The sequence below is a fragment of the Rhea americana genome, unplaced genomic scaffold (assembly GCF_003343005.1).
Source record: "Rhea americana isolate MKP2758 unplaced genomic scaffold, rheAme1 scaffold_47, whole genome shotgun sequence".
Lineage (NCBI taxonomy): Eukaryota > Metazoa > Chordata > Aves > Rheiformes > Rheidae > Rhea > Rhea americana.
Window position 1 is genome coordinate 4,302,615 of NW_028186612.1, and position 27,774 is coordinate 4,330,388.

The following is a 27,774-nucleotide window of genomic DNA, read 5'->3' on the forward strand; positions in this document are numbered from 1 at the left end:
CTGCCATGTGTCCACATAAAAACTACCTGGGGCAGATGCTGGCTCTGGGGGTTCTGAAGAAGCATCATGAACTGGATCTAGGCTGAAAATAACCCATACAAATGAGATGTGTGGTGATTTTAATCTAGATCAGTCCCATGAACTTATTCACAGTATGGTTCCCAAACAGCATGACTGTAAGGAGAACATAAACATGAATGAGGCASTGTGGAAAGGAAAGAGGGAAAGAAGGAGTTGAGGAAACGAAGATAGGATTCTCACCCCAGCACTATCCCTAAGCAAATGATACATCCAGCTAGGGTGTCAGCCAAAAACTTGTGGTGGGGGGAAATCCTACAGACATTTCAATGAGGATAGAAGAGATGGTGATGCTTCAGCACATGTCAGATTTACAGTATAATAGAGATATGTCTGCACAAAGGGATCAGAAGGCAAGATGCCGTAGAAAGCGCCCTATCATTCAGCAGCTCACTGCTCACTCTTTAAGCGATTGCTTCCTGTCATGCTGGCATGGCGGAGAAGCACTAATGGAATGGCTGTTCACAGTGAGAGTGCAAGAAGAGGATTATTTTTTCAATATAATGAGAAATAGAAGGAGGGGGGAAGTGTCTTTAAGAAGATTTAGAATTTCCTTTCAGTAAAGACAGCAATAATGTCAGACAAAATATATCGCAAAGTGTTCATTCTTCTAGGTGAAGTATTTAGTGCTCACCATTCACTTCCATTTAGACCAGAGTCTCCAATTTAGACACTTTTGCCTTCCTTGGTAAAAAGATTTTCTCTTATGAAAAGAAAAAAACGTCACTGAGCACTCATATATTACATTTGTAATGTGTCTGTGGCAGATTTATCCCCAGTTTCATTTCAGTGATGGAATAACTCCAACAGAGAGCAATTAAGCTTTAACTATTTAACCACTGAGTATTCAAATCAGGACTGTTTACTTCATATTCTGTTTGGTACGAAACCACAAAATCTTAAAGCCCAACTTTCCCATGAACAACTGCAATGTACAGAAGAAAAATCAAGATGTGTCAATGAGCAGATAAACCACAATAGACTTCAATGAATACAAAACACATGAAAATGGATCTTTAATTTATAACATTTTTCAAAGCAACACGACTTGGAACCCATCTGCCAAATAACAATGAGAAACTGGCTTATGTATCAAACATGGAAGTGGTGACATCAACCTTGTTTAAACTGATATATGAATCAAGGTGATATTTGTAGGTATTTGTTTTAGGATGTAATTTTGATTGCCTTTAGAAAGCAGTGAATTACATGTTATGGTAATACAACCTTCACATGCATGTTACAGCTGGGGAACTGAAAAGCTACACAATATTTTTAAAAAAAATGTTAGCTGTGGCAACTATTTGGACACAGTTCTTCCCAAATGAAAACGGGAAGACATCTGTAGCGCAACATAAATCCACTGCCTGAATTTCGTATCTCAGCAGATTAAGTAATATCAGCTGCCAAATGAGCAGTCAAATCCTCAAGCCTCTTTTGTAAGAGTAGTAAGTAACTCCTATAATATCTAGCAGAAATGTGCATTTTGATCAAATGTCTCAAGAGAACAAGTAAGTGAAGTTCTACTAAGCTCTAACACTATTTGTGTCCATTTTTACTCTAAGAATTTTTAAAAAAATATTGCAGTAGGGAGACCTGGTCTCTCTAACTACTACTCTTTCATCTTGCTGTCACAGAATAACACAAACTGCCAAAGACTTCTCTGGAACACCTACAGCTCACTAGATGGTGGATAGTAGCAATTTACCAGGTTATCCTTCAGTATCTGTTCTCAGAACAGATTTGCTCTTCTATATCCCACACCACAGAGGTGGTGATATTCACCACCTCTGAAGACATACAATTCCACTTGTGAGTCAGAAGTTACCTCTAGACAACATAAAAGAATAGCCAATAGTGGAATAAAAGATAAAAAAWATAAAAATAAAGTAATAAAATATAATATAGAGTTCCATAATGCTAAGTTCTAATTAGATGTCCCAGCATCTCAGCCAGTCTGGGAAGGCTGCCTAATTAGCTGCCAAGCTTTTTCAAGGAATTCCTCGAGCTCCCTCTTTTGCTTGTTTTATAATGAGGGCTCTCAAAGCTCATTCAAGCTGCCTGTCCTTTTCTAGGTCAGAGCGGAACAGTCTTTCCTATTTGTCTATCTTAAAATATTCCTATTTTTCCTGTATTTGCTTATAAACATAGAAAAGCATAGGTTTAAAAGGACCTCTAGAGAACACGTGGTACAACTTTCTGTTGAAGATAAAGTTTTCCARTGCTGTTTCAAATTGAGTTTTAAATATTTCCCATGAGGGAGATTCTACCACTTCTCTGGGCAACATATYCCAATGTTTATTTGTTCATACAATGAAGTTTTTTTTTTCCTCATATCCATATGGAATTTCCCTGAAAATAAACTGTGCTTGCTGTCTCTTTTCCTGTCCCTGTGTATTTTTGTGAATACAGTACCAAAGGTTGCTCTACTCATCTTGGGGGCCTTCTGCTGGACCCTCTCCAAATTTCCAATGTCTCCCTTGAACTGGGGGATCAAAAACTGGACAGAGTACTCCAGTTGTGGCCTAAAAAGTGCTGAGTAGACTGCAGTGATCACATCTATTGATCTGCTGGCTACACTCTTGCTGATGCAACCCAGGACAGTTTGCCTTCATTAGTACAAGGATCCATGTTGTTATTGCCTTATAATCAGGCATTGGGACACCAGAGCCAAGCCTATGTCAGAAAATCAGGGTACTTCCTCCATATATGACTTAATTAGCATTTCAATTGCATTCCTTGATTAGATTATACTCCTGGCTTCACCTTTCACTTCCTCCTTCCCACTTCCCCCATTGAGAGCCTCATAAGACACAACAACATCCTTTCATAAGGCGCTTAAATGCGCAGACCTCAGACTACATTTCCATCCTCACTTCGCATTACCAAACACAATACAATATAGAGAGATACTCAGACTGAGCAGCAATCTCTGCATAATTTTAGGAAGATCTAATCACTAATAGAAGTAATATTTTATAGATGATTTCACAGACCCCTGCAGATACACRTTACTAGACAGACACAGGATTCCCTGTTTCTACACTTAGCTTTACAATGGAGGTGCTGCAAGATGGTGAAGAGGCCACCGTGAGACTCTCAAGGCATCTCCTATGAGCCTAGTAAAATTGCACTAGGTGCTATGCATGGACAGATAAACTTAGCCCCAGCAACTGCACTGTGCACAATCCAGTTTGCTAACCATAAGCCTCTCTGAGAGGACCTACGRTATCCCACATGATACCAGCTATTATTCCAAACAAAAATGTACCTCCCTTACATTCTGGGTCACACCTGCCATCCCTGTGAGGATATTCAAATGGCAATAGACACTTGCGGATTGGCAACTGAATCCTGCCTTTTGCTTACACAGAAACATTTTAGAATCTGACATCAGGGTACCYAGAGATGGATACTTTCTTGAGTTGCTATATCTAAAGGTGGGTATGCCCAGATTGTCATCTGGCCTATGCTTCTTCCTCCACTGACCAGAAAGGGAATTGAGATGAGTGGTTTAGTCTAGTAATCATTCAGATATACCTAAGATTTAGTGAGTAAAATCCCACTTTATGTACATTGTCCAAATAAGAATTTATTTTAGACCTTGAGGTACAGCAAGTACGTTATCTAGCACTGAGCCTAGAAGAATTCTGGGACTAATAAAACCTAAACCAAATGGTACCATCTTTTCATGAAGGGTGTAATGCAGGAAAGTCAATTAGGGCACATATAGGGCATGMAGCAGAACATATCTATAGAAGAGACGTAAAGTTAACGGTTCTTGAGTCTGGACTTTGATGTCTCAATGGTTTGAGCAGGAATAGTGATTAATATCTACAAAAGAACATCCTGAGTTTTCCAGATTAGATTCTTTCTTCTAAAGTAGTATCTGGAAATTTTCTACAGCAATGACTGCATTTGTAATTGAAGGAGCCTCAGTCAGAGGTCCAAGATTTATTGTGCTACCAGATGCACTCTAGTAAAACTGAAAACAGGACCTTTCCCAAATTTCTATGAAGCTAAGGTTATGAAAAAACAGTACAAGAAGAAGTAACTGAGTACTAGAGTGTGGGATCCAAGCTGGTCAGTGATAACATTGCAAGTAGCATAACAGAAAACGTTGTCACAGTTCCCTGCTAGTAAAGAACGTAGTTGTTCCAGGACAGACTTCCATTAGCTTCCATCAAACCCCCACAGCATAGAACAAACCTGTGTTTACAGAGAAGTAACGAACACAGTGAGCACAGCAGGGGAAGACGGTTCTTCATAAGTTCTACTAACAAAAACATTGATTAGGGGGGTTACCACAGCCAAACACTCATTTCACCTGCTATAACTTACAAAGAGAGGTTGGCTGCATATCACTTCATAAATGAAACGTTAGTGAATAAAAGGCAACTTTATTGTCGCTTACACAGTTACAGTGTTCTCGGGTAGCTCACATTAAAGATTTTTTTAAAGGAAATCATTATGAAGAATTTTGTTCTTCTCAGCTATCTGATCTTAATTATATCATGTACAATGAGATCATTCGATGCACTAGCTTTTATCTCTGCTCCTCCTAAAAATAGAATATAAATCTTTTTATAGATAAAAGGTTCATTTTGTAGTTACACATGAAGTGTTCATGATAAAATGTCGTTGTCTTTCCTGTACAGACAAACAGTAATAATTATCCTTGCACTAAATCAATAGAAGAAGGTTAGCAGACTTTCTAATGAGACTACAGTCTTAAGATTTGTTCTCATTATTTTTGAAACATGAAGGAGATGCAACATACATCATGTAACAGTTCCTTCTGGTCATCATCTGTGAAATTCAGTTAATCAGATATAATTAGCTGTTACATCTGYACATCCAGAATATGAGAGGGAGAAACCTTCAGCTTCAGAGAATGACTCTGGGTTTAGTTCAATCTAAGAGAAGCATATAGCTTGTTATCTCTGTTTAGTTAGACATATAACGCAGGATGCACATCTCATCAGTTTGACCACCTCTGTTACCTCAGTAGTGAAAACCATTTATAAAAACTATCAATAGGATGCTTCAGCCTGTAGAGAAAGCTACTTGATTACATGTGACAGCAGGCCAGCTTACAAATCTTCCTTTAAAAAGTTCCCCTACTTTCTCAAATATCTACCAGTTCTCTTTTTACCAGTCACTTTCCATTTATATATTTTTCCCATCCTGAAATATCATTTCAGGATAAGCCAAAATAAACAATCTTAGAAAACAAACACTTAAGTTACACATAATACAGTTGCAGAAGGATTTTTGTGACCTGTATAGCAGCACTAACGTCTCCTAAATTGTTGCAGCTTTCCAAAGACTTCATTCTGTACCTAAATGAAACATTTGGATCAACAGAAGCTCCGGTAAGCAGTTCATGCAACTGTATGTCAATGCTGCTTCCCTTGTGACACTCAGGATGCCTTTAAGAGAGTCCTGGTTGATTAGAGGGGAAAATACTGAGCAGTGAGAGCTTAACTCAACCACTCGCCCTTTCCAATATCCTTTGAAACAGCAGTATGAAAGACAATTTGCCATGCTTGAGGGACTATGAGGCAAGTGGCTTCACAAATGCTGCTGAGGCAGTAGAAACAGAAGTTCTTCAAGACCAGTTGAATGGAGCATAGTCACTGAATGAAAACCTGGAAGTGTCACAGTACAGTTCCTGGAGAATCAGCTGGCACCACGCTGTCTGCAGAGTGCTGAGTGCCTCTTATTTTTTGGAGAAAGCTAGAGAAGGCAGAAAAACACTCAGCTTGTACAACCTTGGGGAGTTTTAAGAAGCACGGTAAATAGGATGTGATTTAAGGAAGTAAAGGAAAGTTTGAAAATATTAGCAGGGAATTAAGATAATTACTACAGAGCAGTAAGTTTGTTTCGGTGACAAAAGAACATAGTGTCATAATTGTTGGAAGTAAGAGAATCAACCTAGAACTTAAGGAAAAAATAACAAGTGAATTTAGTTCAGATTCTCTATTTTGGGAAAGGACATGTGCTACAGACAGGGAAAGTTTCTCAATATGACTTCACTAAGCTGTTAAAAGATAAAAATGTCTTTCGGTCAGCACACTAAATCCTGACTATTTGCTGAGACTGAAAACCAGCTAGTGTATTTAGCTATAGTCCCATGTTGATCAGGTGTTGGATTTAAAATACTTACACCTGTCTTTAAATACAGGCATAGATCACTATTTACTTCCATGTTCACCACCAAAACAAGTATGCGAAAATCATGACTACAGGGAGTATTTATACTGCAGTACAGAAGAGTGGTGGGAACATAACCAAGCTGAACTGGGCAGAGAGACTGCAGTACCATATCGAGGCACTGACATCTCTGCGTTCTCGTAATAGCTGGGCTTGAGCACCAGACTCGACACTGGCAGTTGTGCTGTTACAGCTTTGATGCTATTGATACTTAATTGCTTGATTGATACACTAGGTGTAACTGTACTAGTCGCACAAGTTAAGTCAAACCTCTAGACTGTGGAGTAGACCTATCCCTTTGCACAGGTCTTCAGAAAAATAACTGATCTTCTCTCATATTCAAGGTAGGATATACCATCAAGATTTAAGTTAGCTTTGGTAGAGTGCATGGGAATTCCAGTCTAATAATATCTTTCAAAAACTTCAACTTAGCTCTCTGGAAGCCTTTCCTTAGGACAACATGCTGTGCGCTGTCCCAGGCATTCCTGCAGCATTCAGTCCCCATTTCCAAGGTTTAAGAATTTTGAAGAAGTGTTAGAATGAATGTTGTTGTATTTTTTTCCATCTCCTCCTTTCTTTTCTCTCTCACATTTTTCTGGCTATCTAAGGCCCTTCTAGAGCCTCCAGGGGCAGAACATGTTTTCCAGTGTTTGTTTGGGGCTTACCAAAGAAAACGATCTGATCTCTATGTGGGGATTCCTGACATCAGTGCAAGGAAAATGAAAGTAATTTTTACTACCAATAACAATTAATATGAATAATCATGCCCATCCAGGAAAAAAAAAAAAAAGGCAAAAATAACTCCACAGAGACTCTTGCCTGATCTTGCAAAAATTGCACCCAGTTCTTGCAACTAAAAGGATCATTTACATTTGAATGCATTCATGAGATCCATCTAAACTTCTAGGACATTGCCAGTACTGGAACTAAAAACTACTTATTAAGAAACATTCTTGTGCATATATTAGCACTTATTTGCAAAAGAACATGGAAATGCCTAGGCGTCTTTTTTTTTCCTATCAGTGCTCTCTAACACCTTCATGTAAAGCTTTTTCTTGTAAAGCTTCCTGTCAGACCCTTCTACTCAAACAGAGGCCTCTGTGAATTGTTTCCATGTAGCACTACTCCTTCATTAGAAAATTATATGTATTATATATAGCGGACTTCTATAAACTGTGTAATTAGCTTGTCTCTGTCATCATTGGCTCTGGGACTAGCTGTGAAGGTGGAACAGACTGTAAAGTTAAGGATACCTACTCATAACCAAGGATTGCAATAGCAAAACTGACCAGCCCAAGCTGTCTGTCTTCTCCCAGAGCGCAGAAAGCTGAGGTGATCGTTAACTAGAAGCACTTGAAAGATACTGATATGAGGCAAACGCCTGCTATAAAGCTCAGCAAACCAAAGAGTGACTGATGAGCTGATTAGTATCTCTGAGCTGGGAAATGAGGTAGACAGAGACAATATCCTCAACTTCTGCATTAGGCTACGTTAGCCCCACTGGTGGTTTAAAGCTTAGTAAAGAAATAATTTTCCTCCTTTCCTTGCCCCCTTTATTTTTTTCCTCTTCTCCCCTTCGTCCTGAGAATAGTTCTGTTTCTCTTCCTACTACTTACCCACTTGAGCATAGGCCCTGGTGCTGCCCTTTCTTTAAATATAGACTTATACTACCAGATTCACTCCCATTTTATCTCTTTTGTCTATCAGCTGCCCAGACCCTGATGACACTGTAAGACACACCTGCACTGCTCAAGGACAAAAAAAGTTGCAGCTTCATTCATGGAACGGATAGATCAGACAACAGTCTTTCAATGAATCAACATACTGTTATTTTGGTTTTCGCATTAAAAGGCAACATAGGGCCCGATCGAAGGCTGTTTTTTCTAAAACAGTTTTTTTTACGTCATCGCCTGAACTCCTCTTCTTCACTGTGCTAGTGTTGAATGATGAAAATACATTTTCATCATTCACTTTTATTTGCAAAGATTGAACTCAGCTTGTGGAAAACACTGACAATCTCGACCGACAAAGCGGGACATTTCAATAATTTATCTTCACTGGTTCAAGGAAAGAGGCAAAATCCACTGGATGGGATGGGATATCTGACAAGAGAATATGCATTATACTAGCAAATGTAACCTAGGAAACAACTCCGCATTGCAGAGAAGAGCACTGAATAGCTAAAGAAATGTGATTTTGATAACTAAGCATTTACTTTGGCACACAGAAAAATCGTAGGTGCTACAGACCAACAGATCTGCACTAAGGCAGTAAGGCCTCATAATAAAGATACAGATAAACTATAAAGATAGATCAGCAAGTTTACAAATACATTGATGTCTGTAATGATCACTTATACAGATCAAATATCCAAGCTTATGGATATTTTTGCAAGTTCAAAGAAGTTAATCACATTAACTTCAGTTTTCCCAGTTTTTCCCCGCACAAAGGGATGTTTTCCTCTAAGTAAYGTTAACTTGATGGGAATGCTAGATCTCAGTGCTGAAAGGGTGTCCTGGAGACAACAGTAGTAAGATACTAAAATCTGACAGTCTACTTAGAACTTTGTACAGCTGAAATTCTTTGCATGAAAACTCTTACAGACAACCATAGCAAATAATTTGTCCTCAAAACTGTTCCGCTCAGCCCCAAAGAATCGAGTGTCACCAAGGAATAGAAGCAACATGATATCAAGGAACTTCACACATTCTAAATCAAAGAAGCAAGAGATAAGTCTTTATAGAGTTTGAAGGATTCAGAACTCCTGATTTCTTGCAATCACTTTACAAAGGGCAAGACGAAAGGATTGGAGATCAATGTGTACAAATATCTGAAGGGAGGGTATAGAGAGGATGGGGACAGACTCTTTTCACTGGTGCTCAGTGATGGGATGAGCAGCAATGGGCACAAATTGAAACACAGGAAGTTCTGTCTGAACATGATGGAAGACTGCTGTGAGGGTGATTGGGCACTGGAATAGGTTGCCCAGAGATTGTGGAGTCTTCTTCCTTGGAGACATTCAAAAGTTGTCTGGATATGGTCCTGGGCAGCCTGCTCTGTCTGACCCTGCTTGAGCAGAGGAGTGGGACTAGCTGATCTCTAAAGGTCCTTTCCAACCTCAACTCTTCTGTGATTCTGTGATCCAGTGCAAGCCATGGTCAAACTCTGCATTCATGCTGAAAGCTGCTCTTTCAAGGCAAGCAGACGTAACTAAAATGGTTCCAACGTGAGCTAGTGGTCCTTTCRCCTCCCTGCTGACCCACTCATGAACTCAGAGGATGTGAAAACCAGAGGGGAAAGAGAAAAAGAGAGTCACAAAGGAAGCAAGTCTATGAACAGCTGTTTCTCTGCAGCACAGAAAAGGGGAAAGCACTTAGACCAAACGTGCTAAAATTAAGCTAGTCACCTTCTTTTCACTTAYAAGAGAGGTATGTTAGCTCTCTCATGACACTGTTTATTAACTTTCCCAAAGACTCTGGAAGGACTGCTATTGGTAATTGTGTCTGTTATTCCATTCTGCCTGCCTTGGATGAAGGACAGCATGTATGACACTTGTTCCTTATATTTGGTGTTTAACTAGTAATTCCTCTCTCTCACTGCTTTTGGGGATAGAAGCTCAGATTTTTGCCTGTTCATTGTCTCACAGATGGCATCTGGCTTGCATGACACTTCAATTCTTCTCCCCCATCGCTTTCTCTCTGCCTCTTAATGTGCCTCATCCTTTCATGAGAATTCATGCACTACATTCTTCTACTGCACTAATATCTCAGGAGTCATTCCTCACCTGTGCTCTTCTTTGCTCTTTTCCCATCTAACCTCACAACATTTTATCTCTTACTTGTCTTGGAGATGGTTGCCAGTTCTCCTCAGCTCTGCATAACCTGCCATGCCACACTACCCACTCTTACTGCTCTTACTCCTGCACAATTGCATTTCTACATCTGACTTCACTTAACCCATCCACTAAAATCTTTCACAACTCTACCCTTTCCCACTCCCACATGAGACTTAACTCTTATTCTTCTCCAGGCACAAGGTCTCTGTCTCTCCACTCACTTTCACCTCAACTACTAACCTCCCTCTCCATTTGCAGTTTGCTTGGCTGATGCTCTAGTCTTCCTCTGGCCAATCTATTCTCTGCTATTCTTTCTTTTCCTTCATAATTCCACTCTCCCTGCAACCTTCTGTAATTCCTTCCCTTTTGCAGAACAGCAAGAAATTTKCACTGAGAAACTTGTTAGTCTCAGTGAGATGAAAAATGTTTTAATTCTGAGAACTGGTCTACATGGTCCCAGACGGCTTCAGAAAAGTCATCTTCCAGTCATAGAAGAGACTCCTGTATTAGTCATTTTCTCCACTGTTTGGATGCAAACTTCAGGCTTATCAGAGGGACATCTGGAACCAAACAGTTGCGCTCTCTTTTGAGAACCGATTAACAGGCTTATTCCTCTTACACTGAAGTGGAAGAGGATGTGGATTCCAAAGTCAGAGTTCAGATTTCTAGCAAGCAGAATACAGCACTCAAGACTTTTGAAACTTCCAGCACTTAAACTGCATAATTTCATCTCAAGAAAGTTATTTTTATCTGGTCCTTCTACCTTGAGTATCTACTTTGCTGAATAAGCCATCAATGAGTCATCAACATTTAAAGATTAAATCAAAGCAATTAGCCCTGCCTTTTCCATGTGATTTTCATTAAGGTAACATGGCAACTAGACCAATGTCAGTGCCCTGTGATCTCACTTGATTCCTCAAAAAGTAGGCAATRGAGGAACTAAAACAAGAAAAATGGTGCAGCATAAATATACATATCAATAGGTAAAGCATGTGGAATCTAAGCAAGAGACTTAGACCACTCTTACTCTGTTAYACATCACACGGTATAAATCACAAAGTCACAGAAATACTTGTTGAAAGGAGCTATAGAAGTCTAGTTCAACTTCCAGTATGTCTTCTTTCCACACCAGTCCAGAACTTTCTGAGCTGAGTATGCAAAATTAATAGATACATTTCATTTTCAGGAGGTACTGGGCATATCAGAGTAAAGTTTTTAAAGCTACTCATGAACCTAAGGATTTGAACACACAATTGACTTAGCATAGCTAAAAGAACTTCTTTCCCTGAAATTTAAGGAAATGCATTTTAGCTAATGTTCACTAGAAATTGAGTGCACATACAGTCAGTTACCATATGGTCCCAGAGCATCTGAATGACTCATTTAGATGTCTGCTCCATTAACAGTACTTTCTGTACCTAGCCAGGTTATTGTGTGGAGTGGGGAACTGGGAATCGAGTTTAAATAGAGGGCCTAGAAAAGGCAGCACGTTCAAGGCAGGCAGAGCTATGCAGATTACCTCATCAATTGAAGAAATGATGAAAAAAGTAACACCACAAATTTTCTTGAGGCCCTGGAACTGGAATGAGCTGTCAAGTGTTACACCTCTGCTCACCCAAAGTTTGCTGCTGTAATCACAGTAACTCAGTCATGGATCTGTAGCTTAAATCTAACAGAGAATCAGTATAACAGCAATCTCTAGGAAATATTTTATACCCATTCTCTGAAAAATTAAACACAACAATTGTATTTCTAGTTACAAAAGAGTGTTTTCCATATTCACTAACATTATAAATTGAAACCTACTGCTACAATGTCTGTGCTTTCCTTACATACTGCCCTCTACAACTCAGCTCACAGGTCCTTGTTTCCCTCAACGCTCACTAAAGGAATAAAACAAAGTAATAAATGGATCTTGTGTAGAAATAAAATTGTTATTATTATTATTTCCAGAATTTGTTTTACAAGAGAAACGTGCTACAAATTCAGGGAAGATGAAATGGTTAAGAATAGATTAGGACAAAAATGACATGGCCAGGCTGAGAATTGGTTTGTAGGTAGATAGTGAAAACTTCACTAAAAGAGAAAGGTCTTGGTAGGTCTTCTAGCTCTCCTCAAGAAAGGATAAGAACTCACAGCAGATCTCTGCATTTAGACTACTTCATCCGTAATGAAGAACTCATTGCAGGAGAATAGCTGGGMTGTGAAACGCAATCATTCACCACTAACAGTGTAGCTGCATTTTTATCCACCTCTATCACATCTTGGGATGGAGACTTCGAAGCACAAGACAGCTCCAAACAGATCTCCTTGTTCCTTCACTCCTCCAAAAAACCCAAACCAAAACAAACCAAACCAAAACAAAAAGCCCTTCATATTTTAGTGCTGAAAAGGTTGTCTCAGTCACAGTCAGTTTTGGTACAGTGCTCCCAGCTGACAGGTGGAAACACTCATTTTTAGAGAGGCCCCTAAGAAGAGGGAGACATTTGTTAAATATGAATTATTGGATCAGTAATTGAGAAAGTGGATAAGTTTATATGTGAAGTTTGTGAAGTGGAAAATTCAGATCAGACTAGCAGGATAAAACGAACCAAACATGTATGTATGGGATTTCATTAAAGAAAGAAAAACATGGAGCCAGTTTCTTTTTATATCATTTGCTTCAGTGGATTGCTTATTATTGCAAAAGTCTCATACAGAACAAGATCTGGCCCTCTGTTATTTCCAGYACTGCAGGAAGAAAATCAGAATAGAGTAACCCGAGCCTTATTCATTTTAGGAATTTGTCCCAAAAGCTAATGACTAAAAATTCCACAAGTAATATCTGACGGGAATTAAACTGTACTGAGAAAGAAAAAATACCTACTAAAAATCCATTCTGTACAATATCCATTGGATATCATATTTCTCATTGCCTTTCCAATCTACTAAAAATGGCTATCATATCTAACCTGTAAGGAACTACATTTCAACAGTTAATCCAGCAATCTAGATGTCAAGTTAAAAACAAGTCTRGAGTCCAAAACTGAGTAAGAGTGTCCCTTTCACAAGACAGCAGACCACGAGCAAGGTCTTGCATGACATTTGGAGTCTGTGAACTTTACTGGGACTGGGACAAAGCTTGAAGTACTGTGTTTGCAAGCCATAGCAGTCTTGAGGATTGACCATCACTCTTATCTCCCTCCATGCCACTGAAGAACACAAAAGAAAGCACAGAGAAGTCCAATCAGCRTTCACTGAGCTGGAGAAAGCCTTTCCGATTGGCAGGAAGCAAGTTCAGTGACCACAGCTAAGGAAGGTATTGTCCCACTGTCACTATACCTATTTGATATCCTTGTTAAGTGGGAACACCTCTGTCAAGCACACTAGGGTCTACAGGGGGAATCAAACAGTCCTTACCAGAAGACAGCTGTCACGCAAGAGAGATCGGGTTAATGTAATAGGGAGGATCACGGTAATTAACATGGTGCATTCAACAAGGAGGAATCCTTATCTCATTCAGATGCAGATTTTTTACCTGCTGAAGCATCTCTGATGGAGATGTTTCATCCCAGAATGGCTACACATGMTTTTCACAGCTCCATGCTTTCAGTCACAACGCACTCTTTCTTGGGAACAAAGTTTGGCACTTCCCTTCTTTCAGCCTTATTGAGCAGCTCTGGTAAAACCTTTGCCAAACCCCTCCCCTCAACCAGTGTCCTGATCACTAGCAAGTGCTCAAYAAAGGCAGAGACAGCAGGATTCCTTCCAGAACATACTCCATCRCCTCCTTTGCTGGGTCCTTGTCCTCACCTCACTCACTGCCCTTCAGTGAGTTCCTTTTACCACCCAGTGGGATGTGGAAGCTGCAGAGGCAGCACTGTCAGTAATAATAGCAGATCAAATCCTAGGGACACTATTCACACCAGTKTTCTTTTACCCCATCCATCATTTCCACCCCCAACAGAGTCTGCGTACTTGGGCTGAGGACACTTACTTTACCTGCACTTTAAGTGACACCCTGTGGCTGCAAGAAGGAATTACGGATGCCCATTCCCTCACTGATACTGTCCCTTAAGTCTTGTGAAAAATAAATAGCAGAGGCTGAAACCCAGTAGGTCACAGACTGTCCCAGGTGCTCAATAAATGCAGAGAACAGCCTGATTCCACTTCCCCCTGCAGCATTTCAATCCTTTCCCTCCCACAACTTGGCTGGAAGGAAAGCTGGTTKTAAGGCAGAATAATGAAGAAAATCCCACATCCATTAGAGAGTCTCCCCACTAAAAGTAGCTGGGTGGGATTTTTCCACTCAATTTAGTGTTGCCAGATGAGGAATTTCAGCTTTGTTTCCCCTGCATTTGATTTTTCTCCCCCTTCCTATTTGCTTAAATGCTGTTCCCTCTTCTGCTTCTCCCCTGGCGCTRCAAGCATGGAGTTGTACAAGTACAGCCTGTTTCCTAACTTGTGGGAAGAAGTTGAGCCCCAGCCCATCTGTTTGCCATCTGGCAGTTGCTATCAGCTTAGACAACAGCTCACTACTTCATGGAAGGGACAGAGAAGTGCATGGGGCAGCATCCTTGGAGAGAAGGTCACAGAAGCCTCTAAAAAAAATGAGGGGAACACTAGGTTTGCTCACCCTCTAGAAAGCCAAAAGGCCATCCTCTCMGAGTCCCTTCATCACTCTGTCACTGCAAAAGGCCATTTTTCTGGACAATCCAGGGAGATAATCCTTCTGCCACAAGTTCAGAATCAGCCCCCTGAAATACCGATACAGGCAAAGAAYGGGGCCTCCACCTACCAAAGTCAGGTCTGATTTCCCTCAGTGGAAGATCAGGCAAGCCTGGTGCGAACAGCAGCAACAATTCCAGACTCCGGGAAATGCGTGAAGTCTGCCTCAGAAATCAAACATGCCTAAAGCTAAGAGAATCTCAGTGAGGCACAACAGGATCATAACAGAGCCACCTCATAAATTACCACTGGAGAACAAAAATGGCAAACAATGTTTAATTAGCTGGAGAAAAGGTCTCTCAACTGACTAAAGTAGCATTAATAACCTTCTTTTACTACAKGTGATTAGCTTCTGTTTTGTGCTCAATGAAAAGATCACATATTTCACAGGATGATAGTAGTGGGCATAGGAAAGACGAATTATTTTCATTCTTTTTAAATTTTGTTTTCAACACTCATTTTCCAAACTGCAACATCAGAGTGATCTCTTATCACAAACTGTACTTCACAAAGAAAAGGAAATATAACAAAAACATTTTTTAAAAAAGGTGTAAAACAGCTTCCATGCATGCATACACTGAAACAAAGAGCTTCCCACAGCCATATTTTTGGAAGAACCTAACCTAAATCAGCAAGAGAAAATGAACAAAGATAGTTGAAATCTTAATCTGGAGACAGCACTATCAGAGTCAAGCTGACCTAATCAACTGCAGATTTGATCTCCTTAGAGAGAAACTTTATGAGTCTAAAAATATGTTTTATTTCCTCCCTCCAGAATTCCAATTCTGGCCTTCTTTTTCTTCCACGATGTTCACTCTCTTTCCCATCTGTCCCTTTCCATTAGCTTTCAGACAACAATATTTGACTGGCAAACACTGAACTAGTCACCTTAGGATAGTTGAAACATGGCTTCTCCAAGACTGCTAACTCTCATTTTCACAATCATTTCGTAATGAGCAAATCATTGAAGTTGGTTATAAAATTTCTTTTCTTACCCAACATCTCCTCCTGCCATTAAGCAGTCCAGTGGAGAAAAAAGCCTTCTGGACATCTAACAAGATCACAGAAGAGGGAAAGAGGTGGGTGAGTAGTTATAAGCCTTAGTAGTACTTTTCCGAGTCTGTAAACACACGTGCATTRCTTAGCAAAAAAGAGGAACTGAGATATTTGATCTTCAACTCTCGTCACTCAGCAATGTGTTTTAAATGTATAAAGAGCCCTTCAGTCCCAATGCCAGTGTGCCAGCGCTGTTCAGCATCTGCTAGTTTGCAGGCTCTGATGCTTCCTCTCACCTTGTCCACTTCCCCAGCTCACACCTCATGGCTGCCTTCAATGCACCCAGCTGTACCTCGAGGAATCACTACTCATGTGAGCAAGGCTGTGTTGGTTGGCATTTTATTTCTCTTTCTAGTTAAAATGAATAGCCACCAGAGTGTAAAGGGTCTCTGTTTTTTATGAAGGGAATTAACTTTGAAATTGCACCCTTTAGAAATAATTTCTCAGGAGAAAGTGATGTGAATGTGATTGTAGAAGTGCTCGGGACAGTAGAATACACAAGATAAAACGTGTGAAAATGCCAACAGAGCCTCTAGGCCAGCCATTTWTAAAAATTTACATTTCTGTAATTGCCAGGTCTTACCCATATGGTATGAACAAAGCTCTAAAACTGACAATTTCCAAGCAAGACTCATGTTTTATATGCAAGCTGAAACCACTGCTTCAGAAGAATTTTGAACAATACTTAATCAGAAAGAAAAGCAGCAAAGGTTAGATCTTGTTAAAAGGAAGATTGTTTCACCTATGAAAATTAGCTCTTTCCCTCTTTTAAGAACTAAATCATCCCTTTAACCTCTTTCAAAAAGAGAGAGAGTGGGAAGAAAGAGCTATTAATTTACTACTTCACCTTTCCKTCAGAACAGAAAAGACTATTTGCCTGTGTTCAAGATGAAGCAACAAAGAACTTTAGGAATTTTTCTGGCAGTGTGGAGTAAGCAACATCAATAAGTACAACCATGATACTCAGGTCAATGACCTGCTTTCTTCCATGTCTGCCCACAGTGAACAGCAGCCTTGGTTGATTGGTCACCCACTCCCTCAAAGTCAGTCTCCACAAAGGCAGTTGGATGTAGGGCCACCTAGGAAAAGGTGCTGTACACAGCCTCAGAACAAGGAGCAGGCAAAGAGGGAATGAACCCCATCAGCGCACGGCTGGCAGCGCTCATGTGCCTGTTTTTAGCAGCATAATCACTAGAGAAGATGAGGATTGCTTTTTCAACACACAAAACACTTATATGAAGTGGCTATCTCAGTCAAAGAGCTTTCCTATCAGAGAGGGAGGTGGGTTTGCAGAGTGGGAATCAGAGACACAGAGACTTTTTGTTCCTGTTGATCACTAAAGGAGTCTGACGTCCTAAGGTCAGTCTGCAGGTGTGGGTCCAATTCAGCTCAACAGATACCCAGGGACAGACATCGTATCATTTGTCTTAGGATATGTGCAAGACCCATACAGGCTGGAAGATAAAACACACATGTACAGAAGATCTGGGCCCCCTGGAACAGGAGCTGTGTGCCCAGCAAGATACCTTGGGACACACCCAATGGCACTAGCATGTAGGCATGAGCTACTGAACTGATCTGTACGTGTTCACTTTAGGCTGAGCTGAGTAACTTTCCAGACTTCATCTGTAGTCAGCTGAGCTCCATTAACTTGTACTAGAGTTTATACATTTAGCATAGCTGTTGATACCTGCATGTAAATATCTAAATTTAAGTATCTTAATCTGCAAGATGAAGACCTTCCAGTGCTTCCATCTTCTGCTTGCAGCCAACGCAAACCAAGATATCCAGCTATCCAGCCCTCAATCCAGTTCACCACAGAATACCCCTCCCCTTCACTGTACGTTGTAGACAAACTCAAATCAGGCAGCYAGCGCTAGAAGAGTCACCACTTATTGCCCATTAAATGGCCATCTAATCCTGGAACTCCCCAAGGCAAAGAACAGTTTGTAGGGAAAGGAAAGAGCTAAAGTAAGTATACTTCAGCCYGTAACATGCTGTAAGTGCTTATACATATACTTTTTTGTAAGCGGCAGAAAAATTCTCATTACTGCCCATTTGCTGAATTAATCAAGCTTCAGGATAGSTTAATAAGTGAATTAATCTGTTTTCTAAAATGAGAATAAAAGCTTCATACTGTCAAAGCATAAACACACCTAGAGGGCAGCAATCATATTGTCATCTTTAACTATATATAGATCCTGAGCAGAGACAAGTGCACAGCAACACATTGCACTGGCACATATAAATTTTCCTTGCTTTTTTTTTCTTTCTTTTTTTTTTCCCCCATTTAAGAACAATTTTCAGATCCTTGGTCAGAGAACATTTTGCCTATTTTCAAAAATCATACTAAAAAGTAACCAGATTTTGACTTGTCAGCATCACTGTTTCCCAAATAAAAAGAGAAAAAATCAAAATAACAAACTGTCAGAGATGAAAAATACTCACAGACTGACAGCCTTCTTGTTTTATGAATCCAGCTGAAACTTATCTGAGTCAACTCAGCAGTTCCCAGGAGATTCACAAACATGCACAAGTTCATCATGAGAATTTTTTGTAGTCAGAACGGAAATCTGATTTTTTGCAAATCGTTTACTTTAGAGTAGCAAACAGAGTTTTTACGTACCAGTTCCTGTCCTTAAATCTTTGACTCAGATGACTTTCAGTTGAGTTCTGCTGGTATGTGTCAAGGTTTGACAGCGTTCCCCATCTGAGCACTCGGGGTTTGTGTGTCAGTGACAATCAAAGCATTACAGTTGCTGAGAAGGATATCAAGCAGGGGTAAGCCCATATGAAGCCTTTGGTGAGTTGACTGTGGTGCTGCTACTTACTGTTTTGTCTTGAATGTCATACATTATGTACACAGAGACAACAGTAAGTCAGACAAACAGCCCTGTGAGTAGCGGGACTCAGGGAGCCTGGTTTCTGAAGGATCTGTGTCTTGTGCTTGACTGAGTCTGGTGTATAAGAAGGTGCAAATGCAAGTCTAAGCTTTTCATGCAGTTTGCACACTTACAAGGCTGGATTTTCTAGTGCAGTGAGTCGCAAGCAGGTGCAAAAGCCTTTGTCTAAAAAGGGTATTACTGGGTTCATGTCCTCCAGCTGGTAAACTACATTTATGATACTGGTAGGAGCTTGGTCTCCTAAGGTTTTTTTAAGACCTTAATTTCTAAAAAAAATCTTGCAAAAATTTTCCCCAAAGGTGTATATATTAAAATGACAAACATGCTCATAGCCACACAAAACTCCTGCCAAAATACAGAAGAAAGAAAACAGGACAAAACTACACTACATATCCTAGGCAAAAATCTTACGTTAATCCAAGCCATCTCCTAATCAGACCTTGACTTTACAGCTGGATTATTCATCTCTGACATTTGCAAGCTGCATTGCCTGTTATTTATCAGGTGACTGTGCTTACTTTACTATCTGCATTAGGTACGCAGTCTAGGTTTGAAGTCCATTGAGTCTTGCTACAAATGGCCCTCTAACCACCCCATAAAATAACTTGGTGAAATGATGCAGGTAAAAGTAGTCAGACTGCATCAGTATTTGGCCTTCCCAAACTTTTGACATGTTCTGCATGTACTAACTGCCACCTCTTTTAAATCATAAATGAGACTGTATCTTTGAATTCAAACTTTAAACTGCCGTCCTGCTGCTTTTCCAAGCCTTAATCACAAATTACCAAGCCGCAAGAAGCTGTTAATTTTACAAGCTGACTCAAATCTAGGTATAGTTCTTCTCTTCCTCTTCTGTGTCAGGACTTGGAGAATCTACACACACAGAAGAGTAGAAGATCGACTGCAGGCCCTCTACAGCACTTTCAGTATAGTTTAGTACTCTGTTGCAAGCTGTATGTGTTACAGATCTGAGCATTAGAATGTACTATCAATCAGTTCTGCAAACTTACATTTTCTGAATGTGAACGCTCACATTTTGAAAGGAGAAAAATATGCATTTTCCCCTGCTATAATAAAATAGTATTTCAACAATTCAATATAATTTCTTCACATTTTTTTTAATTTAAAAAAGTCACTGTTTTAAGAGCAAGGAATTTAAGAAAATTTACCAGCAATTTAGTACAAACACTAGCCACAACTGAGAAGGAGGAAATCAGAAAAGAACTTTAAATCAGGTCAATAATTGAAAACATTAACAGAGTTCATCAAAACACACTGGGGTATTTAAGTCTTTTCTTTCTTTCTTTTTTCTTTTTTCTTTTTTTTTTTTAATTCCTTGCACAGGAAAGTCATTTAAATTCTCTCCAGTATGTTTATGATATAAATAAGGAATCATCCATAATGCATTTCTCTTTTTTTCCCCTTCATTCTTTCCTTTTGTAAAAACAAAAATAAGACAGTGGAAATACTGACTTTCCCTACACCCCCCCCCCAAAAAAAAAAAAAAAAAAAATTCAGGTGCCTTTTCTATGGCTAATCTTTTAGGGTCCATTTCAATACATTTCCTCATCTCTGAGCTGTCCTTAGCTTTCAGAATATTTCCACTGAATGAGACTAGGAAGGTAGTGGGCTGTTTGCTATGATCAAAGACAGCACAACCCAGCTCTTTGTCTGTGCCTACATATTTTGTGCACACAGGTCAGAGAATACATGTTTGAGGCTGATGCTGTCRTTCTCGGAGGTAACCTTCTTGCTCCCCTCAAAGATAAGGATGACAGAACATAGTCCCCAAGAACAGATCTGGAAGAGGACTTTGTTTGCATGGGAAATATACAGCACTTTTGTCTAGTTATCTGACCCTTGGCATCTGGAGTTGGAGAAAGAGGAAATTCAATTTCACAAGTTAGAAAAMAAGGTCTAAGGTGACAGGATCATGCCTTTATGGGACTTACTGAGAATGCTGCCCCTGTGAAATTAACACTAACTTAAAATTAAACCATCAACACCTTAGTAACAATTAGGAGTGAAATACAGAGTGAAACATCCACATAGTCAAAAGYACCCTAAATCACTTGAAAAATGACTGGCTGATAAGTGGGATACCCTTACCTGGAGCTAATATGTGAAAAACTCCTAACAAAAGGTCCAAACAATATTGACAGACAAGCAAAAGGAAATGAGTGCCTGCGTCCAACAGCCTGAATAATAAATTCTTAGTGAGTCATCATGATTGTTTACCTCTAAGACTAGATCATCAGTTCCAAGAGATTTCTAAGGAGCTCTCATACTCCCTTGCTCTAAATTTTATCTGCCTTATAATATCCTCTCCTGTTTCCCTTGCAGTAAAGATGCAGCCACCTCGTCTCATAAGCCAGCTGCCAATRAAGTTACTAAATACATTCCAGACCTCAGACTTCTGCTTGTTAGATATAACTTCCAAGCCAGTTTGTCCCCCCCGTTCACACAAACAGCCTCTCAAAAAGAGAGCCCATTCAAAACACAGTTCCTGTGTTTTAGGACTAGGTACTTTGCAAACCAGAGGATCTCTACTTTAACCAGATGGTGAGGCACATGTACAGCAAAACATGCATACTGCTATACACATATAGACATGAACAAACACACAAAGACAATCAGCCAGCACAGTGCACTACATTGTCTCCTTAGATTGCAGGGAGTATTTATGCCCAGATCTACTTAAATACACTTAAGTAAAAAAGAATCAGTGTCCAAAAATGCTGTGCTTTTGAGAAATCTGCATCATTCCAGGCAGGACTTGTGAATATATTCAGGCTGGAATGTGGAGGAAATGTTGATTCCCAGGCAAACACTTCTTTTTTTAATGGGAAAGATATTTTGAGTTTCCCTGGGTGCCTTCTCAGCACCAGATCTATGGGAGAAGAAAAGAAGTTTGTACTTACTCGTAGTGTTGTATTTGATCCCATTGAAGAACTCTGGGCAGGGTCTCTCTACTAGTTCCCCCGCAGAGGTTCTGGGCCAGCAGGTCCCAATCTGATCAGTGGTGGCATTGCAATATGGACCTTTTGCATTAAAAAGAGACAGAGAAAGAAAAGGGGAAAAGAGGTAGTTGAAAAAGCACAAAAGCGACACACTATGCATCACAAAGCAAACTGTGAAGCTTAGCTCTCACAGAGCTTTTCCGAGCCCAGCGCTAGGTAACGTTTCCTACCATCAAAACCCAGGAAAGGGATAGAGGAACTCTCTAAAAAAGTCTCTTGTAAATGATCCAGGAGGCTGCAGTTGGCATCAAATTCTTCTAAGATGAACTGAGATATGGTCACATCCATTATTCCCCCCTGGGGTTACTGGACTGGATAAGTCCCCTTTTCTGGTTCTTGTCCCCTCTCCTTTCTTCCTCTTTGGAAACAAATGATCATCAATCTGCGGACACCCTGCGATCTTGTGTGTGTGAGCCTCTCTCCCTCCCAGCGTGCTGACAACTTGGCTGAGAGTCTGCGTCTGGCTGTGCAGTTCAATCCCCCAAGCTCTTCTTTGCTTTAAAACAGCRGCTCAGGAACCAATGGGATCACACGGAGCCCAGAGTAAGGGGCTTGCATCTCCTAGCTGGCTCCCCAGGTCTAGCAGCTCTCTAATGCTGCCTCACATTGCCAGACTGTTGTATTGCTTGCTCTCCCTCCCTCTTCTCCCTCTAACACACACAGGCACACACACAGTTTGATTGTCAGCTGCAGGGATGATCGCTTCTGCAAAAATACTCACTGCAATTTAGAGCTAAGAAGAAAAGAAAAAGCCAGTGGATTAATATAAAATCCTCTGGCTCGTTGGGAARTAAAGCAATTCCTGTGTTGTGGACAGGAAGGAGAGAGGAGAAGAAACCCCCTATCCAGAAGTTGGGGTATTAGATTCTGAGCAGGCCTTCAGAAAAGGAGAAATAATGAAATTTAAGACAGAGGAGATACGGTCTGATAGAAGGGAGGCATCAGAATAAGGAATCTGGAATAACTACCCAGAGGGGAGGCAGAGCAGGGACGAGAAGGGAAGGGTTGGGAAYCCAGTCTGGGAAAAGCAAGGCATAGAGGCAACACATCTTTCAGCCCTTCATGTAGACAGGGATGGATGGGATGGAAAAGGATAAGACAGGGTAGGCAACAGAGTAGGGCAAGGCACAGGGGGCAGAGTTAGAGCTTTGGAGCAAAGGACTTACTTAGGGGACAAGGAAGAAAAGAGAGGCTATCCTCTCCTTCTCTAGTGATAGGATAGAGCAAGGCATCCAGAAAGGATGCACACCCAATCTGTTAGGACACAGGAGGGAGACCCTCTGCGAGTGGAAACTGGTAGGGATGGAAAAGCAAAGCGCTTATCGTGGAACAGGATGAGAAAGGTGTAGGAAGAGAAGAGATGGAGGAAGTTTGGAGGGAGATGATCAGATAGTTGGTCGTCTTTGGGGAAGTAAAAGCTCATTAAAGAGGAACTGATTAAAGTGGGACATGCTAGTGAGCAACCTACACATAACCAGTCTTTCTGTCTTGCTACACAAAGAAATGAGGAAATCTTTAGGAAAAATTGGCAAAACCTTGCTAAGGAAAAAGGAAGATAGAACTGATGATACTAGAATCATGGATTTAGAAGGATCTTAGGAAGCAAACGGGAAACTGACTTGGGAGAAAGGCAAGATAAGCATATATGCTAGGAGCACCGAGGAATGCAGAAGCTGAAGGTGAGAACAAGAAGCTTTGACAGAAAAAAAAGGGATCCAGCAACGGAATCTTGTGTAACAGTTTGTGTTCATAGCTTTAGATTGGACATGTTTTTTTTATGTTGACTTCAAAGCAATGGTATCAGACTCTCAGTAATATCTATCTCTCATCCTTTTTTTGGCCCAGACTTTCCCTTTACTCATATTTAAGATCAAAAGGCTTCATTTTTCATCCTTCAAGGACTGCAAAAAGTGTGTTCTCTGATGGAAAGAACAAATCRTTGGGTTATGAGGGAAAATAAATTACCAACATGCACTGATGAAGGAACTAGACAGAAAACTCTTTTGCCGTATGGGAAATATGGGAATTTTTTAACATTTTCATAGCWTGGAACAGAAAAAATGAATTCCATCATGTTTTGGGACGAAGATTTTTATTCTAAATATGTAAAACCCACAAATTAGTAAATACCTTAATTCTCTAGGCTGCTTGATGTTCCAAGGTAAGTGAACACCCCTCTCTCTCTTCTGGAGCCATGATTTCCTTCCTAAGTGAATGCCTCTAAATTTGGAATTCCTGAGAAGTCAGTTTTTCAGCAATTTGGCCTTTGTCAAAATCACCAGATCTCTCTTTCCCACACATCTCTAATCCCAAGAAGCACTACAGCAAATTTCTTCAGCATCATTCCTAYCACATAACCATCACCAACACGTTTGTTGTCTTTGAACAGGGCTCTGAGGAGAAAACACTGTCTCTGGAACTCTGAAGCAATGGAGATTAAAGTTGCTCCAAACCTCTAGGCAACTCACAGTAGTCTATCCCTTCAACTCCATCTTCAGCTTTACACTTTAAATTWCTTTGCTTCTTCCTGGAAAGGCAGTTGAATTCAGAAAACTCTGAAGTCTGCCCCCCCACCACCAAACAACAACAACAACAACAAAATAACCCTGTTCCTCAAGAAGAGCTTCTTAGAGTGATGCTTATGGGATGTTCACAGAGATAGTAAGTGCTTAGTGGCATCACTGGATCCAGTGGCCATTTCAGTTGAGGCAGAACCGATCAGAGAGTAAGGCCTTGGTCTAGAAGGCTGATTAGAGTTTCTTTTCTGGTTCTGGCTGCAGCTCTGTAGAGCAAAATCATGTAGCCTGGGCAACAGTCTCCATTTCTCACTTGTTATCATCTGCCTTGTCCATTTCCTCACGCTATTTATACAGCACCTGGCACACTGGAATCTAAAACTTTGCCTAGAGGCTTTGAGCACTACAGTTTACRCAATTTTTGGAATAATGCATTGTGTTTTACAACCGAAAGCAAAGATTTTCAAAAAATGAACTACTCTTAAATTTGGTGAATGTTTCACTTCTCTAAACATTAGTGTGTATTTTTCAGGAGAAACACTTGACTTTTTTTGGAAGAAGCCTTTCAAATATTTCAAAGTGGAACACTGAGCTGGATTTCACTTCGGAACTGGTTTTATAGTGCTTAAAACTCAAAAAAGCAGACCAGAATGAAATGAAAYATTTTTTTCAGGATGAAGAAAATGATTTCCTCATTTCAGTGAGAAGAGCTAGAAAATCATCTAGTCAATCTAAAATTATTCTACTCGCCATCATCTTTTCACTTCAGTTACCTTAAGAAAAACAGAAGCACATACAGCACAGATAATACCACTGCATTACAAATATGCATCAACCAAAAAAACCACAAAATAAATACAGAGGTGACAAATGAATTTTCTGGGAATAGGTCTCAATGAAGATAATTCATTATTCCTCAAATCACAGATCAGCACTATTGTTTAACAATCTCTTCCCAGAGAGATTAGCCTCATGCTGAAAAGCTACTTTTGCAGCTTTTCCTGGGTACAATTAAATACTAAGTGAAAGTCTTCCTTTGGCTGCATCTAGTCAGATTCTGATTATGTTAACTGGACTCATTTGATGTGAAAAATGTTGCTTTTTTTAAAAGAAGCAAATTAAATTAAATTAAAGATTGACAGAAATATTGTAGCGATTGACACTGCTAACTCGCTGCTGATTCACCACCCTTCTGTGGTGTATTTGATACAAATAAAGAGGTACTAGATAATGTCAAGCAGTAGGTAACAGAGATCTGGCCTAAAAATAACTGAGCAACCAAAGAAGGCTGGTAATTGCACTTGGCAGGTAGAAAGACTTTATCAACTTTTAAGTGAGCTTGTTCTTGTGTACTGGTCTTCAGTGGTTTGTCTGTGTGGCTATGCATGACATAGATGCACAATTAAGGTGTATAAGAAYATCTGAATATATAAGATTATGGAAGTGAACACAGCAGATAAATAAATATGTAAACACAGCAACATTTCAGTCAGCCTCTTATATAGAAGAGAAAGTGGCCTAYGGACCTTCTGGAACAGGAATTTGCTCTGCCCATGAACGGACTTTTATATTCTATGATTCTATGATTCCTTCGTACTTGAAATCTTTGCATGTCAGCCCTTGCACAACTGTTACTCAAATAGATTCTCCGCYCCCTCCTCAATTCACGGTTGGTAGATTTACGTGGAGAATATCTTTCAGTTTGCCCCACAAAAGTGAACTAAGAAATACAACACTGTGCCGTTTAACCATGACAAGTAGCACCAAAACGCAGGCTTGTGTGGACTGAAGCAGTGAATGTGTGTGTGTGGAGGGGGTGGGGTGGCTGCAAAACCAGCTTACTGCTCCTTGGTCGTATCTAGTAGCGACGTCTCCTCTCCCCAACAAAATCAAGACACCATGATATATTTCAGTATCCAAGAGGGGGTAAAAAGCCAGCTCATTCCTCATTCCCCTTGCTCAGAAACAGAAAAGCCAGCTCATTGTAAYTCCTCCAGCCTTCTTTACCCACTTCAGTGACTGTTTTATTTCATGTTATCCATCTCCCATCTCTCCTTACCTTACCTATTTAGGTGAAGAGCTCATGCTTTCKAGGTACATCTCCTCTATTCAACGCATAAAGCTTAGGACAACCGAAATACACATCATTCATCAAGCCATCTGGTTATATCAATACTCTTCCTATCTTACTTCCATTGGTTCTCAGTGATTTAGCTCACCAGTAGGGTAGTACCACATACAGCCACACTTTTGACTACTGCCTCTTGAGGTCTTTTTCTTTTAATTCAAGTAAAATACACATCCAAACCATACTCATCACCTAACATTATAAATTGGTATGTTTACATGGGCTTGGACGTAGCAAGTCAGCTACATACAGGAGTATCTGATCCAAATATGTGGTATGGTCTTCAGGGCAAGTACAATGCCTTTTGACTGAGCATCCCTCCTGTCTGGCCTGTTTGGAGTTAACGCAGGTCTATGTGAAAGCCCATGAACACCATGTGACGTTTATCACATCCTCCGTGCGGCAAAAATTCAAGAGAATCTCAAAGAAATGTTGCCTTAACCTGGTTTTGAYGGTACAAAGGAGGATGAAGGGGAAGGAAAGGAAGGAGGAAGAAACACAATTCCTGTTTGTAGAAATGAAGTATTTAGATACCTAGAGGATAGTCAAGAGGCAGAATTAAGGGTGACAGTCGAAATGAAGTGTCGTCAACCCATATTTTATGCAATGCAGCTGCTCTAATGGAAAGTTTATCTGTCTGCCTTGGCATTTGTCTCTCTCTACATCATTGACACCTTTAAATAYGAGGCAGAATAGTTTTAAATGGCATAATAAGAAGTATTTTTCCAATTCTCTTTTTTTTTTCTGTTAAAAAAAATGTTCCCCAATATTCCTTAATTAACCAATGGCCTTTCAGAATCTGACTTTAAAGTTTGTGAGACTTTTCACCTGGGTAAGGACCACAAGATCAGACACTTTTATGAAGATACTAAATTACCAGATGGGCTTCTGAACCATAAACCTGAAGGCCCTCCTGCTCAAAAAACACTGCAAAATTGATCTGACTGCACTCTCAAGTGTAATGACAACATGGCTGCAGACTAGTGAAGTATTTCTCTTTTCTTCTTGTTCCAGGTAACCCAGCAATGAATGCAAAGACAATTTTCAGAGTGGGATCAGGACAAGCTTACAGGATATAGGCCTAGGAAACTCAAGCACCAAAAGAGATGGACAGTACACCTCCAGAACTACTCTAGGAATGTCATATATGGCTGACTTCTCTGTCACACTATCATAAAACTTCTCACAATTAATTATATTCTGCTACAAGAGTCAACTCTAATGAAAACCACTCTTCAAATTCAGAGAAAATCACTCTTCAATCTTCTGATTAAAATATGGTCCTTAATGCATGTACTTGGAATGTACTCAGAAT

General features: G+C 40.1%; 1 protein-coding gene across 3 annotated transcripts in view; it reads right to left on the reverse strand.

Moving 5' to 3' along the window:
- Nucleotides 1-27,774, reverse strand: part of CRHR2 (corticotropin releasing hormone receptor 2) — a 146,273-nt gene that overhangs the window by 82,902 nt on the left and 35,597 nt on the right. The window contains exons 1-2 of one of the 3 annotated variants that reach the window (XM_085316492.1): nt 21,986-22,265; nt 21,717-21,836 (exon numbers count right to left, since the gene is read on the reverse strand). The exons of 1 other annotated variant lie outside the window; for it this stretch is intronic. In XM_085316492.1, coding sequence (XP_085172618.1) covers nt 21,717-21,836; nt 21,986-22,103 — 238 coding nt within the window. In that variant the 5' untranslated portion in view covers nt 22,104-22,265. Of the gene's footprint in view, nt 1-21,716; nt 21,837-21,985; nt 22,266-27,774 lie in introns of those variants that run through there. One more of the 3 variants, XM_085316491.1, reaches the window with a different exon arrangement.